Here is an 18,257-nt window from a genome sequence, read left to right on the forward strand (position 1 = left end):
GCTGTTTCAGATTTTTCAGTTCCTCTTCTAAACTCTGTATCCTAGCTTCTGCTGTTTTGACATGCACCTCCCACTTCCTGCTTTCCATATCTATCCTCTCTTCCATTCTCATGCTAAGTTCTTCTAGTTTCTTTTCCCATTCATGATCCCTTTTTATGAGCTCTGCTGCCCAATCTTCCTTTGCATTTTCCTCCTCCTGTCCCTTGGTTTTTCTTGTTGCTCTCTGGCAACCCATTTTTGTTTTATCCTGATTGCCTCAGAGTGGGAAACCTATGTAGTTCTGTATGTTAGGTTAGTAGTGTGTGTGTCAGAGTGTGGGGGGGGGGAAGTAGTGGAGGAACTGTGGCTATTTGGGAGCTGAGTGGGGAGGGGTGGGGAGGGTTTGGGGTGAACGGGGGAGGGGAGGGTGATCGAGGGAGGTGATGGATCAGGGGAAGTAGTGAGATGTCGGTGGTGAGGGGGGAGTGTGTGTGTACTCACCTAGTTGTACTCACCTAGTTGAGGTTGCGGGGGTCGAGTCCGAGCTCCTGGCCCCGCCTCTTCACTGATCGCTACTAGGTCACTCTCCCCGAGCCGTGAGCTTTATCATACCTCTGCTTAAAGCTATGTATGGATCCTGCCTCCACTACATCGCTTCCCAAACTATTCCACTTACTGACTACTCTGTGGCTGAAGAAATACTTCTTAACATCCCTGTGATTCATCTGTGTCTTTAGCTTCCAACTGTGTCCCCTTGTTGCTGTGTCCAAACTCTGGAACATCCTGTCTTTGTCCACCTTGTCAATTCCCCTCAGTATTTTGTATGTCGTTATCATGTCCCCCCTATCTCTCCTGTCCTCCAGTGTCGTCAGGTTGATTTCCCTTAACCTCTCCTCGTAGGACATACCTCTTAGCTCTGGGACTAGTCTTGTTGCAAACCTTTGCACTTTCTCTAGTTTCTTTACGTGCTTGGCTAGGTGTGGGTTCCAAACTGGTGCCGCATACTCCAATATGGGCCTAACGTATACGGTGTACAGGGTCCTGAACGATTCCTTATTAAGATGTCGGAATGCTGTTCTGAGGTTTGCTAGGCGCCCATATGCTGCAGCAGTTATTTGGTTGATGTGCGCTTCAGGAGATGTGCCTGGTGTTATACTCACCCCAAGATCTTTTTCCTTGAGTGAGGTTTGTAGTCTCTGACCCCCTAGACTGTACTCCGTCTGCGGCCTTCTTTGCCCTTCCCCAATCTTCATGTGTGTCTGGATATGTGTGTGTGTGTGTGTGTGTGTGTGTGTGTGTGTGTGTGTGTGTGTGAGTGTGTAATTTTGTGTGTAATTGTGTGTGGAATTATGTGTGGGTTTATTATGTACTGAAAGGTAGGTGGCTTGTGCGTTTAAGGTAAGTCTCAGTGGTCCTTGGCTGCCCACACCTTCTTGTGACCTGACCAACCTCCTGGGATTTACCCACTTACAGTGTGTGTGTGTGCGTGTGTGTGTGTGTGTGTGTGTGTACCCTATTCACTGTATTTCTTTCACTGGTCACACTATTGTTTCACTTTATTAAAATCTTGGGTGACACTTGGCAACGCCGCCTTCACACTAGCCTGCGCCACAACGCTTTTATTTTCCAGATCACTTTCAAAATTGTGGCTCTCCCCACACTTGTGTGGCTCAGGCAATTAAAAAAAAACACTTCTAGGATTGTTGACTACCCTGACACACTTAGCAACCCTTGCAGAACACTTGTAGCCCTCAAAAACACTTAAATCCCCGGAGCACCGACGGCGTGACTAGCCTGCTCGCTGTCCCTACTGTGTGTGTGTGTGTGTGTGTGTGTGTGTGTGTGTGTGTGTGTGTGTGTGTGTATGTGTGTGTGTGTGTGTGTGTGTGTGTGCGCGCGTGTGTGTGTGTGTGTGTGTGTGGTGTGTGTGGTGTGTGTGTGTGTGTGTGTGTGTGTGTGTGTGTGGTGTGTGTGTGTGTGTGTGTGTGTGTGTGTGTGTGTGTGTGTGTGTGTGTGTGGTGTGTGTGTGTGTGTGTGTGTGTGTGTGTGGTGTGTGTGTGTGTGTGTGTGTGTGTGTGTGTGTGTGTGTGTGTGTGTGTGTGTGTGTGTGTGTGTGTGTGTGTGTGTGTGTGTGTGTGTGACTCAACAATCAATGTTTGCACCAATAACTCACTACAGTTGTGACCGGGTGTGGAAGTGTGAATTGCTCATTACTCTATAATTTGTTCATGATTGTAGCCATGTATAAACGTAAGTAACCATTCTACAGAATTCATTACCTTTGTAACTTGTGAGCTCATTACCTTTGTACCTAGTTCAGCTATCAAAACTTTGGGGGCCCAGTCCCTGGACCCATTACGTACCTCTGTAATCTGTAAATACCTTTGTAACTTGTCATGTTTGTGACCAGACCTACCTGGAGTTCATTACCTTTGTAAATTGTGAGTTCATTACCTTTGTAAATTGTGAGTTCATTACCTTTGTAAATTGTGAGTTCATTACCTCTGTAACTTGCTCAGCTATCAAAACTTTGGAGTCCAGTCCCTGGACCAATTATGTACCTCTGTAATCTTTTGACTACCGCCCACAGGATGGGTATGTGGTGACTACCGCCCACAGGATGGGTATGGGGTGCATAATAAACATATTAAACTAACTATTTTTATATTATTAGATTAAACCTAGTTGTACTATAGCTCATTCTAGCTCAATACATAGACTATACCAAAGTCATTACATTAGACCTTAGTGCAATTACAAGTGAGAGTCTTGTGCTATTTTTAAATTGTATTTTTATATTATTAGTTTATACCTAGTTGTACTTCAGCTCATTCCAGCACAACACATAGACAACACCAACTCCATTATGTGTATTAGTGACTATACTCTACATGACCAAAATGCTATAGCTATATACTTGTCCAAACTTCCCACCACTACAGATATCAGTACTAAAACTCAACCCACAACTCAGGATATAAATAACCATAATTTAAACCTAGAAGATGATTGATCACGTTGACCCTGATCTAAACCTCCATAATCTGACACACAATCAAAACCTATTGGAAAGTAACTGCCTTTATTACACAGCATCACAAGCCAGCACTATCCTAAAAATGCTAAAAGTCTATCAGTACTTAACTACAACATTAGGTCCTTAAGCAAACACTATGATGACCTCCTGGCACTCCTTGAATCACTAAAGACACCCTTCTCCTGCATTATTCTTACTGAGACCTGGCTTAAGCAGGACACAATAGATATCTACCCTCTACCAGGATACACAGCAATCCACAACTGCAGACCATACCAAGTTGGGGGTGGTATTGCAATCTATTACTCTAACCAATTATCTTGTATTAGCACCACTTGCTTTAGTGATGAATATGGAGAATACATTTTTGCTAATTTTACTGTAAAAAACCTTAAGACGCCTATTACAATCGGTGCCATTTACCGGATACCCCACACAAACATCCCAAATTTCAGTGAGAAACTAAAGGCACTAATAACAAACAGACAAATGAATAAGCACCACCTTCTCTTAGCTGGAGACTTCAACATCAACCTTGGCCTACTAGATGATCAGCCTGTAACTGATTTCATCAACAATATGAACAACACACTTCTCATACCAACAATAACTAAACCAACCAGGCTCACTGAAACAAGTGCAACCATAATAGACCACATATGGACCAATATACTAGCCCCCCTTAAATCAGGGATAATCACAGATAGCACTACAGACCACTACCCTACCTTCCTCTTGACAAACATTAGTAAACCACCACTTGAATACAACAAAGTTTCATTTAGACTCCATGATGAGGCCTCAATAAGGAAGTTCACAGCTGACCTAGAGACTGTTGACTGGCCTACAGAATTCTCCAAGGCCAATGGTAGTGATGACTGGACAGACATTTTTCTTAACAAATTACTTAGACTATACAACAAACATTGTCCTATAAAAACGAAACAGATCACAAACAAACGGCTTGGTTGCCCATGGCTAACCAGCACCATTCTGAAATCCATTGATAAGAAACACCAATATGAAAAGCAATATAGACAGGGCTTAATACACAAAGATATTCTTAAACACTATTCATCAGTCCTCACCAAAGTAATAAAGAAAGCCAAACAACTATACTACTCCAGCAGATTCACAGACACTAGAGGAGATATAAAAAAGACCTGGAAAACACTCTCTCAGATTCTAGGGACCCACAAACTGAAAAAAAAATAAGAATATTGCCCTAACTAAACCTAATGAAACACCGCTGCATCCCACTGACACAGCTAACAAGATAAACGACTTCTTCTCAACCATAGGATCTAATCTCGCCAATAAAATCCCACGCACCAATGCCCATGCTGGGGACTACCTAGATGGGAATTTCCCAAATTCCTTCTATCTTGCTCCAACTGAGCCCATGGAAGTCACCGAGATTATAAAGTCACTTAAAAATAACTCAGGGAATCTGTCTCATGTCCCACCATTATTTTACAAGAGAGCGGCCCATGTCCTCTCGCATGCTATCTCATTACTTTTTAACAAGTCACTAGAAACTAGCACCTTCCCGAAACTACTCAAGACGGCAAGGGTTATACCAATACATAAAGGTGGTGACCCTACAGATTTAAACAACTATAGGCCAATATCAAACTTACCATTGCTATCCAAAATCTTTGAGAAACTCGTTCACAGGAGACTATATTCATTTATTACGGCACAAAACATACTCAACCCCTGCCAATTTGGATTCAGGAAAAATAAAAGCACTAACGATGCAATCATAAAAATGCAAGATCTGCTTTACACAGCATTGGAAAATAAGGAATATCCACTAGGAATTTTTATTGACCTAAGAAAAGCTTTTGACACAGTAGACCACGGCATCCTACTCCACAAACTTGACCATTATGGTATAAGAGGCCATGCGCTTGCATATTTCAAATCTTACCTTACTAATAGGTATCAGTATGTCACCATTAAAGACACAGCATCAACAACACAGCCACTTGATACTGGAGTTCCGCAGGGAAGTGTCCTTGGTCCCCTGCTCTTCCTCATATACATCAGTGATCTTCCAAACGTATCTCAACACCTGAACCCCATTCTCTTTGCTGACGGCACGACTTATGTCATCTCTCACCCTAATCTTGCCACCCTCAACACCATTGTTAATGAGGAGCTGATCAAAATATCGACTTGGATGACAGCCAATAAACTTACGCTTAACACTGACAAAACCTACTACATTATGTTTGGTAGCAGAGCAGGAGATGCGCAAATTAACATTAAGATCGACAACACTCTAATTGCCAGGCATAATGAAGGCAAATTCCTAGGCCTATACCTCGACAACAACCTGAACTTCAGCACCCATATCCAACACATAACCAAAAAAGTATCCAAAACGGTTGGGATCCTCTCCAAGATACGATACTACGTGCCGCAAACTGCCCTTCTCACACTATACCATTCACTTATATATCCATACCTCACCTATGCTATCTGTGCTTGGGGTTCAACTGCAGCAACACACCTAAAGCCAATAATAACCCAACAAAAAGCCACAGTAAGAATAATCACCAAATCCCATCCCTGGCAACACACACCCCCACTCTTCATAGATCTAAACTTACTCCCTGTTCAGTACATCCACACTTACTACTGTGCAATCTACATCTACAGGACCTTAAATTTCAATATTAACCTTGACCTAAAACGCTTTCTTGATAGTTGCGACAGAACCCACAGGCACAATACCAGACACAAACATCTCTATGACATTCCCCGTGTCCGACTAAACCTTTACAAAAATTCAATGTATGTCAAAGGCCCTAAAATCTGGAACACCCTACCTGAAAATTCTAAAACTGCAGACACATTCATCACCTTCAAAACTACCATCAGAAAACATCTTATCTCCCTGATACACCCTGTCAACTAATTACACGAATACCACCTGGTGGTTCACACTTACACTCACTCACCCATTTGACCATAAACAGAAATATCAATCTCAATCTCAAAATAATGAATCTTAACTAGTCATAAGTTGGCCTGTGATACTCCAATACTGAAACTATGTACTGTGCCAAAACAAAAGCATTCACATTGCTAAACTCACAAACTAGTAATTAGTCACTAGCCATAATACCAACTAACCTCATAATTTTGTAATATTTTAAACCTAAGATTTAATTTAAGTCTGCCCGAAATGCCTAGCCATGCTAGGTGTTCTAGTGGTACACTCTGTAATTATTATTTTACTACATGTAAACCACACAATAACCAAATTCTGTAAACTCAGCATTGTAATCCTTATAGAGAATAAATTTTTTGAATTTGAAACGTTGTCGTAAGCTTCTCTCTTTTAAGTGCGGGTTATTTGTGCATCGTTCCAGTCACGGTATTGTGCCTTATTTTTGTTATTCAGGTGTTGTTTTGTTGTGGGATGTGATTGTGAGTGTGGTCTAGACCCTTTATATGCCTTCCTTTGATGTATTGTCTTTATATTTCCTTGATAATGTTAGAAGTAAAGAAAGCGCTTGGAATTTCACTATCCTTTCACGTTTGTTGTTTTGCATATTCTGTTATCACCTGTTTACTATGATCTTATTGCGCATATATATATATATATATATATATATATATATATATATATATATATATATATATATATATATATATATATATATATATATATATATATATATCCCATGACTGGGATCCAAGAGAAGAAAAACACTCGGACTCACTACGAAAGCAAAAGACTTGGCAGACGATGCAACATCCCCCCAATGAAAAGCAGGGGTGTCACTAGCACGTTAAGAGACCATACAATAAGTGTCAGGGGCCCGAGACTGTTCAACTGCCTCCCAGCATACATAAGGGGGATTACCAACAGACCCCTGGCAGTCTTCAAGCTGGCACTGGACAAGCACCTAAAGTCGGTTCCTGACCAGCCGGGCTGTGGCTCGTACGTTGGTTTGCGTGCAGCCAGCAGCAACAGCCTGGTTGATCAGGCTCTGATCCACCAGGAGGCCTGGTCACAGACCGGGCCGCGGGGGCGTTGACCCCCGGAACTCTCTCCAGGTAAACTCCAGGTAGACACAGGTGGTGGTATCTGATACAATCAAGTCTTAAAAGAATGCTGGTTGCTAAATCTCCATAGATAGGCAAGTTAGTGTGGTCATAAAGCACGAGGTGACACTTACCTTATCTGAGGAACAAGAGGCGAGTGAGAGCAGGAGAGCCAATTTTAATGTGTGGAAAGTGCCGGCTGGAGTGACTGAGGCAGCAAACATGTAGGCCAGCGTGAGCACTAGTGACCACGGTGAAGATGACCGATCCTCCACCAGTCGCCTGCTGACATATCAACATGCATAAAATCAAACACACGTAGAACAAGACTTTATTAACATTACATTTAACTCAGTGTCAGCAAAAACTGGTTTTAATGAAGGTTAACTGTGTGGGCGTGTATTCAATGTATTAGGTAAGGACTTACTGCTTATCTTTCATACCATACATATAACACCTCGCTTACTTAAACCGCAGATTACTAAAGTCACAAAACTATCACAAAGAAAAATTTATAATAATAGCAGTATTGAAAGTTACACACACACACACACACACACACACACACACACACACACAGGTTAAGGGAAATCGGACTGACGACACTGGAGGACAGAAGGGTCAGGGGAGACATGATAACGACATACAAGATACTGCGGGGAATAGACAAGGTGGACAGAGATAGGATGTTCCAGAGAGGGGACACAGGGACAAGGGGTCACAACTGGAAGCTGAAGACTCAGACGAGTCACAGGGACGTTAGGAAGTATTTCTTCAGTCATAGAGTTGTCAGCAAGTGGAATAGCCTAGCAAGTGAAGTAGTGGAGGCAGGAACCATACATAGTTTTAAGATGAGGTATGACAAAGCTCAGGAAGCAGAGAGAGAGAGGACCCAGTAGCGATCAGTGAAGAGGCGGGGCCAGGAGCTGAGTCTCGACCCCTGCAACCACAATTAGGTGAGTACACACAACACACACACACACACACACACACACACACACACACACACACACACACACACACACACACACACACACACACACACACACACACACATGCACACACATGCACACATACAAGCACGCATATACAACACGCCTAGTGTCTAATCGACATGTGCCTAGGACAAAATGGTAACAAACTAACTAACACACACACAGCAATGGTCGACACACTAACCGAGGTGGCCAGAAGAGCTCACATGGGTGGAGCAAAGTTACTAGTTATGGGTGATTTCAATCACTAGGAGATTGACTGGGAAAACCTGGAGACCCATGGGGGTCCCGAAACATGGAGAGCCAAGATGATGGATGTGGTACTGAAATACCTCATGCATCAACATGTTAGAGACACTACGAGAGAGAGAGGTGAGGATGATCCAGCAAGACTGGACCGTGTATTCACCTTGAGTAGTTCGGACATCAAAGATATCATGTATGAAAGGCCCCTAGGAGCTAGTGATCATATGGTTCTGTGCTTTGACTACATAGTTGAGTTACAAGTGGAGAGAGTAGCAGGAATAGGATGGGAAAAACCAACCTACAAAAGTGGGGACTATAAAGGCATGAGGAACTTTCTGCATGACATTCAGTGGGAGAGAGAACTGGCAGGAAAACTAGTAAAAGAAATTATGGGCTATGTGACAACAAAATGCAAGGAGGCAGAGGAGAGGTTTGTTTCCAAGCAAAACAGAAATAATGGGAAGACCAGAATGAGTCCTTGGTTCAACCAAAGGTGTAGGGAGGCAAAAACTAGGTGCACTAGAGAATGGAAAAGGTACAGAAGACAAAGGACCTAGGAAAATAAAGAGATCAGCCGAAGAGCCAGAAACGAATATGCACAGATAAGAAGGGAGGCTCAGCGACAGTACGAAAATGACATAGCATCGAAAGTCAAGTCTGACCCGAAGTTGTTGTATAGCTACAACAGGAGGAAAACAACAGTCACGGACCAGGTAATCAGACTGAGGAAGGATGGGGGAGGGAGTTCACAGGAAACGAACAAGAGGTATGTGAGAAGCTCAACATGAGATTTAAAGAAGTATTTACAGTGGAAACCAGTAGGACTCCAGGAAATCAGAACAGGGGGGTACACCAACAAGTGCTGGATGAGGTACACATAACCGAGGAGGAGGTGAAGAAGCTTTTATGTGAACTTGACACCTCAAAGGCGGTGGGATCAGACAACATCTCTCCGTGAGTCCTTAGAGAGGGAGCAGAGATGCTGTATGTGCCACTAACAAAGATCTTCAACACATCCACTGAAACTGGGCAACTTCCTGAGGTATGGAAGATGGCAAATGTAGTCCCAATTTTTAAAAAAAGAGACAGACATGCGGCGTTAAACTACAGACCTGTGTCACTAACATGTACAGTATGCAAAGTCATGGAGAAGATCATCAGGAGGAGAGTGGTGGAGCACCTGGAAAGAAACATGTGTATAATCACCAACCAGCATGGTTTCAGGGAAGGAAAATCCTGTGTCACAAACCTACTGGAGTTTTATGACAAGGTGACAGAAGCAAGACAAGAGAGAGAGGGGTGGATAGACTGCATTTTCTTGAACTGCAAGAAGGCCTTCGACACAGTTCCTCGCAAGAGTTTACTGCAAAAGCTAGAGGATCAGGCACACATAACAGGAAAGGCACTGCAATGGATCAGAGAATACCTGAGAGGGAGGCAACAACGAGTTATGGTATGTGACGAGGTGTCAGAGTGGGTGCCTGTGACAAGCGGGGTTCCACAGGGGTCATTCCTAGTAACCGTGCTGTTTTTGGTATATGTCAATGACATCACGGAAGGGATAGAAGTGTCCTTGTTTGCAGATGATGTGAAGTTAATGAGGAGAATCAAATTGGTCGAGGATCAGGCAGGACTACAGAGGCTTGGACAGGCTACAAGCCTGATCCAGCAACTGGCTCCTTGAAGACTGGGGAAGGGCAAAGAAGACCGAAGGCACAGTATAGTCTAGGTGGCCAAAGACTGCAAACCTCACTCAAGGAAAAAGATCTTGGGGCGAGTATAACACCGAGCACATCTCCTGAGGTGCACATCAATTAGATAACTGCTGCAGCGTACGGGCGTCTGGCAAACCGAAAGATAGCTTTCCGATACCTCAGTAAGGAATCGCTCAAGACTCTCTACACCATTTACGTCAGACCCATACTGGGGTATGCAGCGCTAGTTTGGAATCCACACCTGGTCAAGCACGTCAAGAAATTAGAGAAAGTGGAAAGGTTTGCAACAAGACTAGTCCCAGAGCAAAGGGGAATGTCCTACGAAGAAAGGTAAAGGGAAATCGGCCTGACGACACTGGAGGACAGGAGGGTCAAAGGAGACATGATAACGACATAAAAAATACTGTGCAGAATAGAGTTGTCAGGCCTAGAAAGTGACGTAGTGGAGGCGGGAACCATACATAGTTTTAAGACGAGGTTTGATAAAGCTCATGGAGCAGGGATAGAGAGGACCCAGTAGCAATCAGTGAAGAGGCAGGGCCAGGAGCTATGACTCGACCCCTACAACCACAAATAGGTGAGTATACACACACACAGACACACACTCCACACACACACACACACACACACACACACACACACACACACACACACACACACACACACACACACACACACACACACACACACACACACACAGTGGGTCACAAGCGCCAGGCTCCGAGAATCTTAGTGCTTTTAGGGCGTGTTTTAGCAGCTCCCATCACTTACGAGAGGCCCCTTGGAGCTAGCGATCACGTGGTTCTGAGTTTTGATTATATAGTAGAATTACAAGTGGAGAAGGTAACAGGAACTGAAGGGGACAGGCCCAACTATAAACAGGGGGACTACACAGGTATGAGAAACTTCCTGCAGGAGGTTCAGTGGGACAGAGAAATGGTAGGAAAATCAGTAAACGAGATGATGGAATATGTGGCAACAAAGTGCAAGGAGGCAGAGGAAAGTTTTGTTCCCAAGGGAAACAGAAATAATAGGAAGACCAAAACGAGTCCTTGGTTTACCCGAAGGTGTAGGGAGGCAAAAACTAAGTGCAACAGAGAATGGAAAAGGTACAGGAGGCATAGGACCCAGGAAAACAAGGAGATTAGTAGAAGAGCCAGAAACGAGTATGCACAGATAAGGAGGGAGGCCCAGCGACAGTATGAAAACGACATAGCATCGAAAGTCAAATCTGACCCGAAACTACTGTATAGCCACATTAGGAGGAAGACAACAGTCAAGGACCAGGTGATAAGGCTGAGGAAAGAAGGTGGAGAACTCACAAGAAACGATCAAGAGGTATGTGAGGAGCTCAACACGAGATTTAAGGAAGTATTTACAGTAGAGACAGGAAGGACTCTGGGGGGGACAGACCAGATGGGGACACCAGCAAGGAATACACCAACAAGTGTTGGACGACATACATACAGATGAGGAGGAGGTGAAGAAACTGCTAAGGGACATCGATACCTCAAAGGCAATGGGACCGGACAACATCTCCCTGTGGGTCCTTAGAGAGGGAGCAGATATGTTGTGCGTGCCACTTACCACAATCTTCAACACGTCCCTGGAAACTGGGCAACTACCTGAGGTATGGAAGACGGCAAATGTAGTTCCCATTTTTAAAAAAGGAGACAGAAAAGAGGCACTAAACTATAGACCTGTGTCATTGACGTGTATAGTATGCAAAATTATGGAGAAGATTATCAGGAGGAGAGCGGTGGAGCACCTGGAACGGAACAAGAGTATAAATGCCAACCAGCACGGATTCACGGAAGGCAAATCCTGTGTCACAAACCTTCTGGAGTTTTATGATAAAATAACAGAAGTAAGACACGAGAGAGAGGGGTGGGTTGATTGCATCTTCTTGGACTGCAAGAAGGCTTTTGACACAGTTCCTCACAAGAGATTAGTGCAGAAGCTAGAGCATCAGGCGCATATAACAGGAAGGGCACTGCAATGGATCAGAGAATACCTGACAGGGAGGCAACAACGAGTCATGGTACGTAATGATGTATCACAGTGGGCACCTGTGACGAGCGGGGTCCCACAGGGGTCGGTCCTAGGACCAGTGCTATTTTTGGTATATGTGAACGACATGATGGAAGGGTTAGACTCAGAAGTGTCCCTGTTTGCAGATGATGTGAAGTTAATGAGGAGAATTAAATCTGATGAGGACCAGGCAGGACTTCAAAGAGACCTGGACAGACTGGACACCTGGTCCAGCAAATGGCTTCTCGAATTTAATCCTGCCAAATGCAAAGTCATGAAGATAGGGGAAGGGCACAGAAGACCACAGACAGAGTATAGGCTAGGTGGCCAAAGACTGCAAACCTCACTCAAGGAGAAAGATCTTGGGGTGAGTATAACACCGAGCATGTCTCCGGAAGCACACATCAATCAGATAACTGTTGCAGCATATGGGCGCCTGGCAAACCTGAGAACAGCATTCCGATACCTTAGTAAGGAATCGTTCAAGACACTGTACACCGTGTATGTCAGGCCCATACTGGAGTATGCAGCACCTGTTTGGAACCCGCACTTGATAAAGCACGTCAAGAAACTAGAGAAGATAAGATAAGATAAGAAGATAAGATTTCGTTCGGATTTTTAACCCCAGAGGGTTAGCCACCCAGGATAACCGAAGAAAGTCAGTGCGTCATCGAGGACTGTCTAACTTATTTCCATTGGGGTCCTTAATCTTGTCCCCCAGGATGCGACCCACACCAGTCGACTAACACCCAGGTACCTATTTGCTGCTAGGTGAACAGGACAATAGGTGTAAGGAAACGTGTCGGAATTTCCACCCGCTAAGGGGAATGTCCTATGATGAAAGATTAAGGGAAATCGGCCTGACGACACTGGAGGACAGGAGGGTCAGGGGAGACATGATAACGACATATAAAATACTGCATGGAATAGACAAGGTGGACAAAGACAGGATGTTCCAGGGAGGGGACACAGAAACAAGAGGCCACAATTGGAAGTTGAAGACACAAATGAGTCAGAGATATTAGGAAGTATTTCTTCAGTCATAGAGTGGTAAGGCAGTGGAATAGCCTAGAAAATGACGTAGTGGAGGCAGGAACCATACACAGTTTTAAGACGAGGTTTGATAAAGCTCATGGAGCGGGGAGAGAGAGGGCCCAGTAGCAACCGGTGAAGAGGCGGGGTCAGGAGCTAAGACTCGACCCCTGCAACCACAAATAGGTGAGTACAAATAGGTGAGTACACACACACCATGATCCTGCAGGAGAAAGCACAGCTGAGAGGCAAGCAGGAGTTCCGGAGTGTGTACCTCGATCGAGACAGAACACAGGACGAAAGGAAGACAATGAAAGAGAAAGTTCAAAAACGAAAGGAGAAATGGGAGGAAATGAAAAAGGAGAGCAGAATAACCCAGGATCAAATGGAAGGACAAGCGCACCCCACAGAAACACCTGCAGAAGGACTCCAGCCACAACACCCCCAAGGCAACTGAACAATCCAAACCAACCATCACACACCAATCCCTCTGTTTCCCCCCCCCCCCCCCCGCACCACAGTTACAGTATTAGAACAGAAGTTGAAGGTTTGGTACACAAATGCAGATGGATTAACGAATAAACATGAGGAATGGCAAGAAAGAATCAATGAGAAGTCCCCAGACATCATAGCAGTTACAGAAACAAAACTCACAGAGACAATAACAGATGCAATCTTCCCACCAGGATACGAGATCATGAGGAAAGATAGAAGGGGCAGGGGGGGAGGTAGGGTTGCTCTGCTCGTAAAAAGCAGATGGAAATTCGATAAAATGGAAGGCATAGATGAGACGGGAGAAAGAGATTACATAGCAGGTACACTTCAGTCTGGGAAACACAAAGTGGTCATTGCAGTGATGTATAATCCACCACAGAACTGCAGGAGGCCAAGAGAGGAATATGAAGAGAGTAACAGAGCAATGGTGGACACACTTGCTGAGGTGGCAAGAAGAGCTCACTCCAGCAGAGCAAAGTTGCTGGTTATGGGGGATTTCAACCACAGGGAGATTGACTGGGAAAACCTGGAGCCACATGGGGGTCCCGAAACATGGAGAGCCAGGATGTTGGACGTGGTGCTGGAAAACCTCATGCACCAACATGTTAAGGACACTACCAGAGTGAGAGGGGAGGATGAACCAGCAAGATTGGACCTTGTGTTCACCCTGGGCAGCTCAGACATTGAGGACATCAAGTATGAGAGTCCCCTAGGAGCTAGCGACCACGTGGTTCTGTGCTTTGAATACATAGTAGAGCTGCAAGTGGAGAGAATAACAGGAGTTGAATGGGAAAAGCCTGACTATAAAAGAGGGGACTACATAGGGATGAAGAACTTCCTGCGGGAGGTCCAGTGGGACAGAGAACTGGCAGGAAAGCCAGTAGATAAAATGATGGAATATGTAACAACAAAATGCAAGGAGGCAATGGAAAAGTTTGTTCCCAAGGGCAACAGTAACAATGGGAAGACCAGAACGAGCCCCTGGTTTACCCGACGGTGTAAGGAGGCAAAAACAATGTGCAATAGAGAATGGAAAAAGTACAGAAGGCAGAGAACACACGAAAATAGGGAGATCAGTCGCAGAGCCAGGAATGAGTACGCACAGGTAAGGAGGGAGGCCCAGCGACAGTATGAAAATGACATAGCATCGAGAATCAAGACTGACCCGAAACTGTTGTATAGCCACATCAGGAGGAAGACAACAGTCAAAGACCAGGTGATCAGATTAAGGACAGAAGGTGGAAAACTCACAAGAAATGATCAGGAGGTATGTGAGGAGCTGAACAGGAGATTTAAGGAAGTTTTTACAGTAGAGACAGGAAGGGCTGTGGGAAGACAGCACAGAAGGGAACATCAAGAGGGAATATACCAACAAGTGTTGGATGACATACGAACAACTGAGGAGGAGGTGAAGAAGCTCTTAAGTGACCTTGACACCTCAAAGGCGATGGGACCGGACAACATCTCCCCATGGGTCCTTAGAGAAGGAGCAGAGATGCTGTGCGTGCCTCTAACCACAATCTTCAACACATCCCTTGAAACTGGGCAACTACCTGAGAAATGGAAGACAGCTAATGTAGTCCCCATATTTAAGAAAGGAAACAGAAACGAGGCACTAAACTACAGACCTGTCTCTCTGACATGTATTGTGTGCAAAGTCATGGAGAAGATTATCAGGAGGAGAGTGGTCGAACACCTGGAAAGGAACAAGATTATAAATGAAAACCAGCATGGGTTCATGGAAGGCAAATCTTGTATCACAAACCTCCTGGAGTTTTATGACAAGGTAACAGAAGTAAGACACGAGAGAGAGGGGTGGGTAGATTGCGTTTTCCTAGACTGCAGGAAGGCCTTTGACACAGTTCCCCACAAGAGATTAGTGCAGAAGCTGGAGGATCAGGCACATGTAAAAGGGAGGGCACTGCAATGGATAAGGGAATACCTGACAGGGAGGCAGCAACGAGTCATGGTACGTGAAGAGGTATCACAGTGGGCACCTGTTACGAGCGGGGTCCCACAGGGGTCAGTTCTAGGACCAGTGCTATTTTTTATATATGTGAACGACATGATGGAAGGAATAGACTCTGAAGTGTCCCTGTTCGCAGATGACGTGAAGTTGATGAGAAGAATTAAATCGGACGAGGATGAGGCAGGACTGCAAAGAGACCTGGACAGGCTGGACATGTGGTCCAGTAACTGGCTTCTCGAATTCAATCCAGCCAAATGCAAAGTCATGAAGATTGGGGAGGGGCAAAGAAGACCGCAGACAGAGTATAGGCTAGGTGGACAAAGACTACAGACCTCACTCAGGGAGAAAGACCTTGGGGTGACCATAACACCGAGCTCATCACCAGAGGCACACATCAACCAAATAACCGCTGCAGCATACGGGCGCCTGGCAAACCTGAGAATAGCGTTCCGATACCTTAATAAGGAATCGTTCAAGACAATGTACACTGTGTATGTTAGGCCCATACTGGAGTATGCAGCACCAGTCTGGAACCCATACCTGGTCAAGCACGTCAAGAAGTTAGAGAAAGTACAAAGTTTGCAACAAGGCTAGTCCCAGAGCTCAAGGGAATGTCGTACGAGGAAAGGTTAAGGGAAATCGGACTGACGACACTGGAGGACAGAAGGGTCAGGGGAGACATGATAACGACATAAAAGATACTGTGGGGAATAGACAAGGTGGACAGAGATAGGATGTTCCAGAGAGGGGACACAGGGACAAGGGGTCACAACTGGAAGCTGAAGACTCAGACGAGTCACAGGGACGTTAGGAAGTATTTCTTCAGTCACAGAGTTGTCAGCAAGTGGAATAGCCTAGCAAGTGAAGTAGTGGAGGCAGGAACCATACATAGTTTTAAGAAGAGGTATGACAAAGCTCAGGAAGCAGAGAGAGAGATGACCCAGTAGCGATCAGTGAAGAGTCGGGGCCAGGAGCTGAGTCTCGACCCCTGCAACCACAATTAGGTGAGTACACGTACACACACACGTACACATACACGTACACACACTCAACAGGCCTAGTGTCTAATCGACATGTGCCTAGGACACAATGGTAACAAACAGACACACACAAATACAGCAGAGGTATGATAAAACTCACGGTTCAGGGAGAGTGACCTAGTAGCGACCAGTGAAGAGGCGGGGCCAGGAGCTTGGACTCGGCCCGTGCAACCTCAACTAGGTGAGTACAACTAGGTGAGTACACACACACACACACACACAACTGGAAGCTGAAGACTCAGACGAGTCACAGGGACGTTAGGAAGTATTTCTTCAGTCATAGAGTTGTCAGCAAGTGGAATAGCCTAGCAAGTGAAGTAGTGAGGGCAGGAACCATACATAGTTTTAAGAAGAGGTATGACAAAGCTCAGGAAGCAGAGAGAGAGAGGACCCAGTAGTGATCAGTGAAGAGGCGGGACCAGGAGCTGAGTCTCGACCCCTACAACCACAATTAGGTGAGTACAATTAGGTGAGTACACACACACACACACACACACACACACACACACACACACACACACACACACACACACACACACACACACACACACATATATATATATATATATATATATATATATATATATATATATATATATATATATATATATATATATATATATATATATATATATATATATAATTATTATTATTATTATTATTATTATTATTATACCCACAAAATGAGTGGTACTGATGAATAATAAAACACTGCAGTAGCCAAGGAGTCGAACCCATGCTGTTTTGGCCCGCCTCATGCTGAGCAAAAACGCATGACGCTTTAGACCACTAGACCACATTGTTAAGGATTGTTAGGTCTAGTGGTCTAAGGCGTCATGCGTTTTTGCTCACCACAAGGCGGGCCAAACCAGCATGGGTTCGGCTCCTTGGCTAGTGCAGTGTTGTTATTGATATATATATATATATATATATATATATATATATATATATATATATATATATATATATATATATATATATATATATATATATAATCACAAAACAAGTGAGAACTGGCCAAGCCGCAGAGGGAGTTCTGCTTATGATTCAAAATCACTTGTTTCGTGATTTCATTGATATATAGACTCCTCGTGAAGGCTGGTACACCAAACAGGATGAGGTTGAAATTAGTTTCTGAGGCTCCATGACCACGAATGTCCTTGCATCAGGATAACATGCTCAGTACTGCTGGGCGCCTGGTGTTTAAGGATTTTTGTCCGATGGAGAGAGCTCAGTTCACGCAGGGCTGGGCATGGGAACGTAGGATCGAGTCCTGGCCAAGCCACAGTTTTGTGTATATATATATATATATATATATATATATGAAATGCTTAACAATTCGCAAACAGGCGAAATTATTAACAAACATTGTCTCTACGTTCACAGCAGGACTCGAACCTGCTAACTCTGTATCAGAGTCCACAGTACTTTACCACTGAGCTAGACCCCGTTATGTCATTTACATATACCAAAAACAGCACAGGTCCTAGGACTGACCCCTGTGGATCCCTGCTTATCACAGGCACCCACTCTGACACCTCGTCACGTACCATGACTCGTTGTTGCCTCCCTGTCAGGTATTTTCTGATCCATTGCAGCGCCTTCCCTGTTACGTGTATCTGATGCTCTGGCTTTTGCAGTAACCTCTTGTGAGGA

General features: G+C 44.6%; 1 protein-coding gene across 4 annotated transcripts in view; it reads right to left on the reverse strand.

Annotated features, from left to right (window-relative positions):
• Positions 1–18,257, reverse strand: part of LOC128700403 (minichromosome maintenance domain-containing protein 2-like) — a 135,682-nt gene that overhangs the window by 65,176 nt on the left and 52,249 nt on the right. For 3 of the 4 annotated variants that reach the window (XR_011393984.1, XM_070099991.1, XM_070099993.1), the window contains one exon: positions 7,213–7,363. Coding sequence is in view for 3 of the 4 variants with exons in the window: in XM_070099991.1 (XP_069956092.1) it covers positions 7,213–7,363 (151 nt within the window). In the remaining variant the exon portion in view is untranslated. The remainder of the gene's footprint in view (positions 1–7,212; positions 7,364–18,257) is intronic. The other variant, XM_070099992.1, reaches the window with a different exon arrangement.

The sequence above is a fragment of the Cherax quadricarinatus genome, chromosome 71, assembly GCF_038502225.1.
Source record: "Cherax quadricarinatus isolate ZL_2023a chromosome 71, ASM3850222v1, whole genome shotgun sequence".
Lineage (NCBI taxonomy): Eukaryota > Metazoa > Arthropoda > Malacostraca > Decapoda > Parastacidae > Cherax > Cherax quadricarinatus.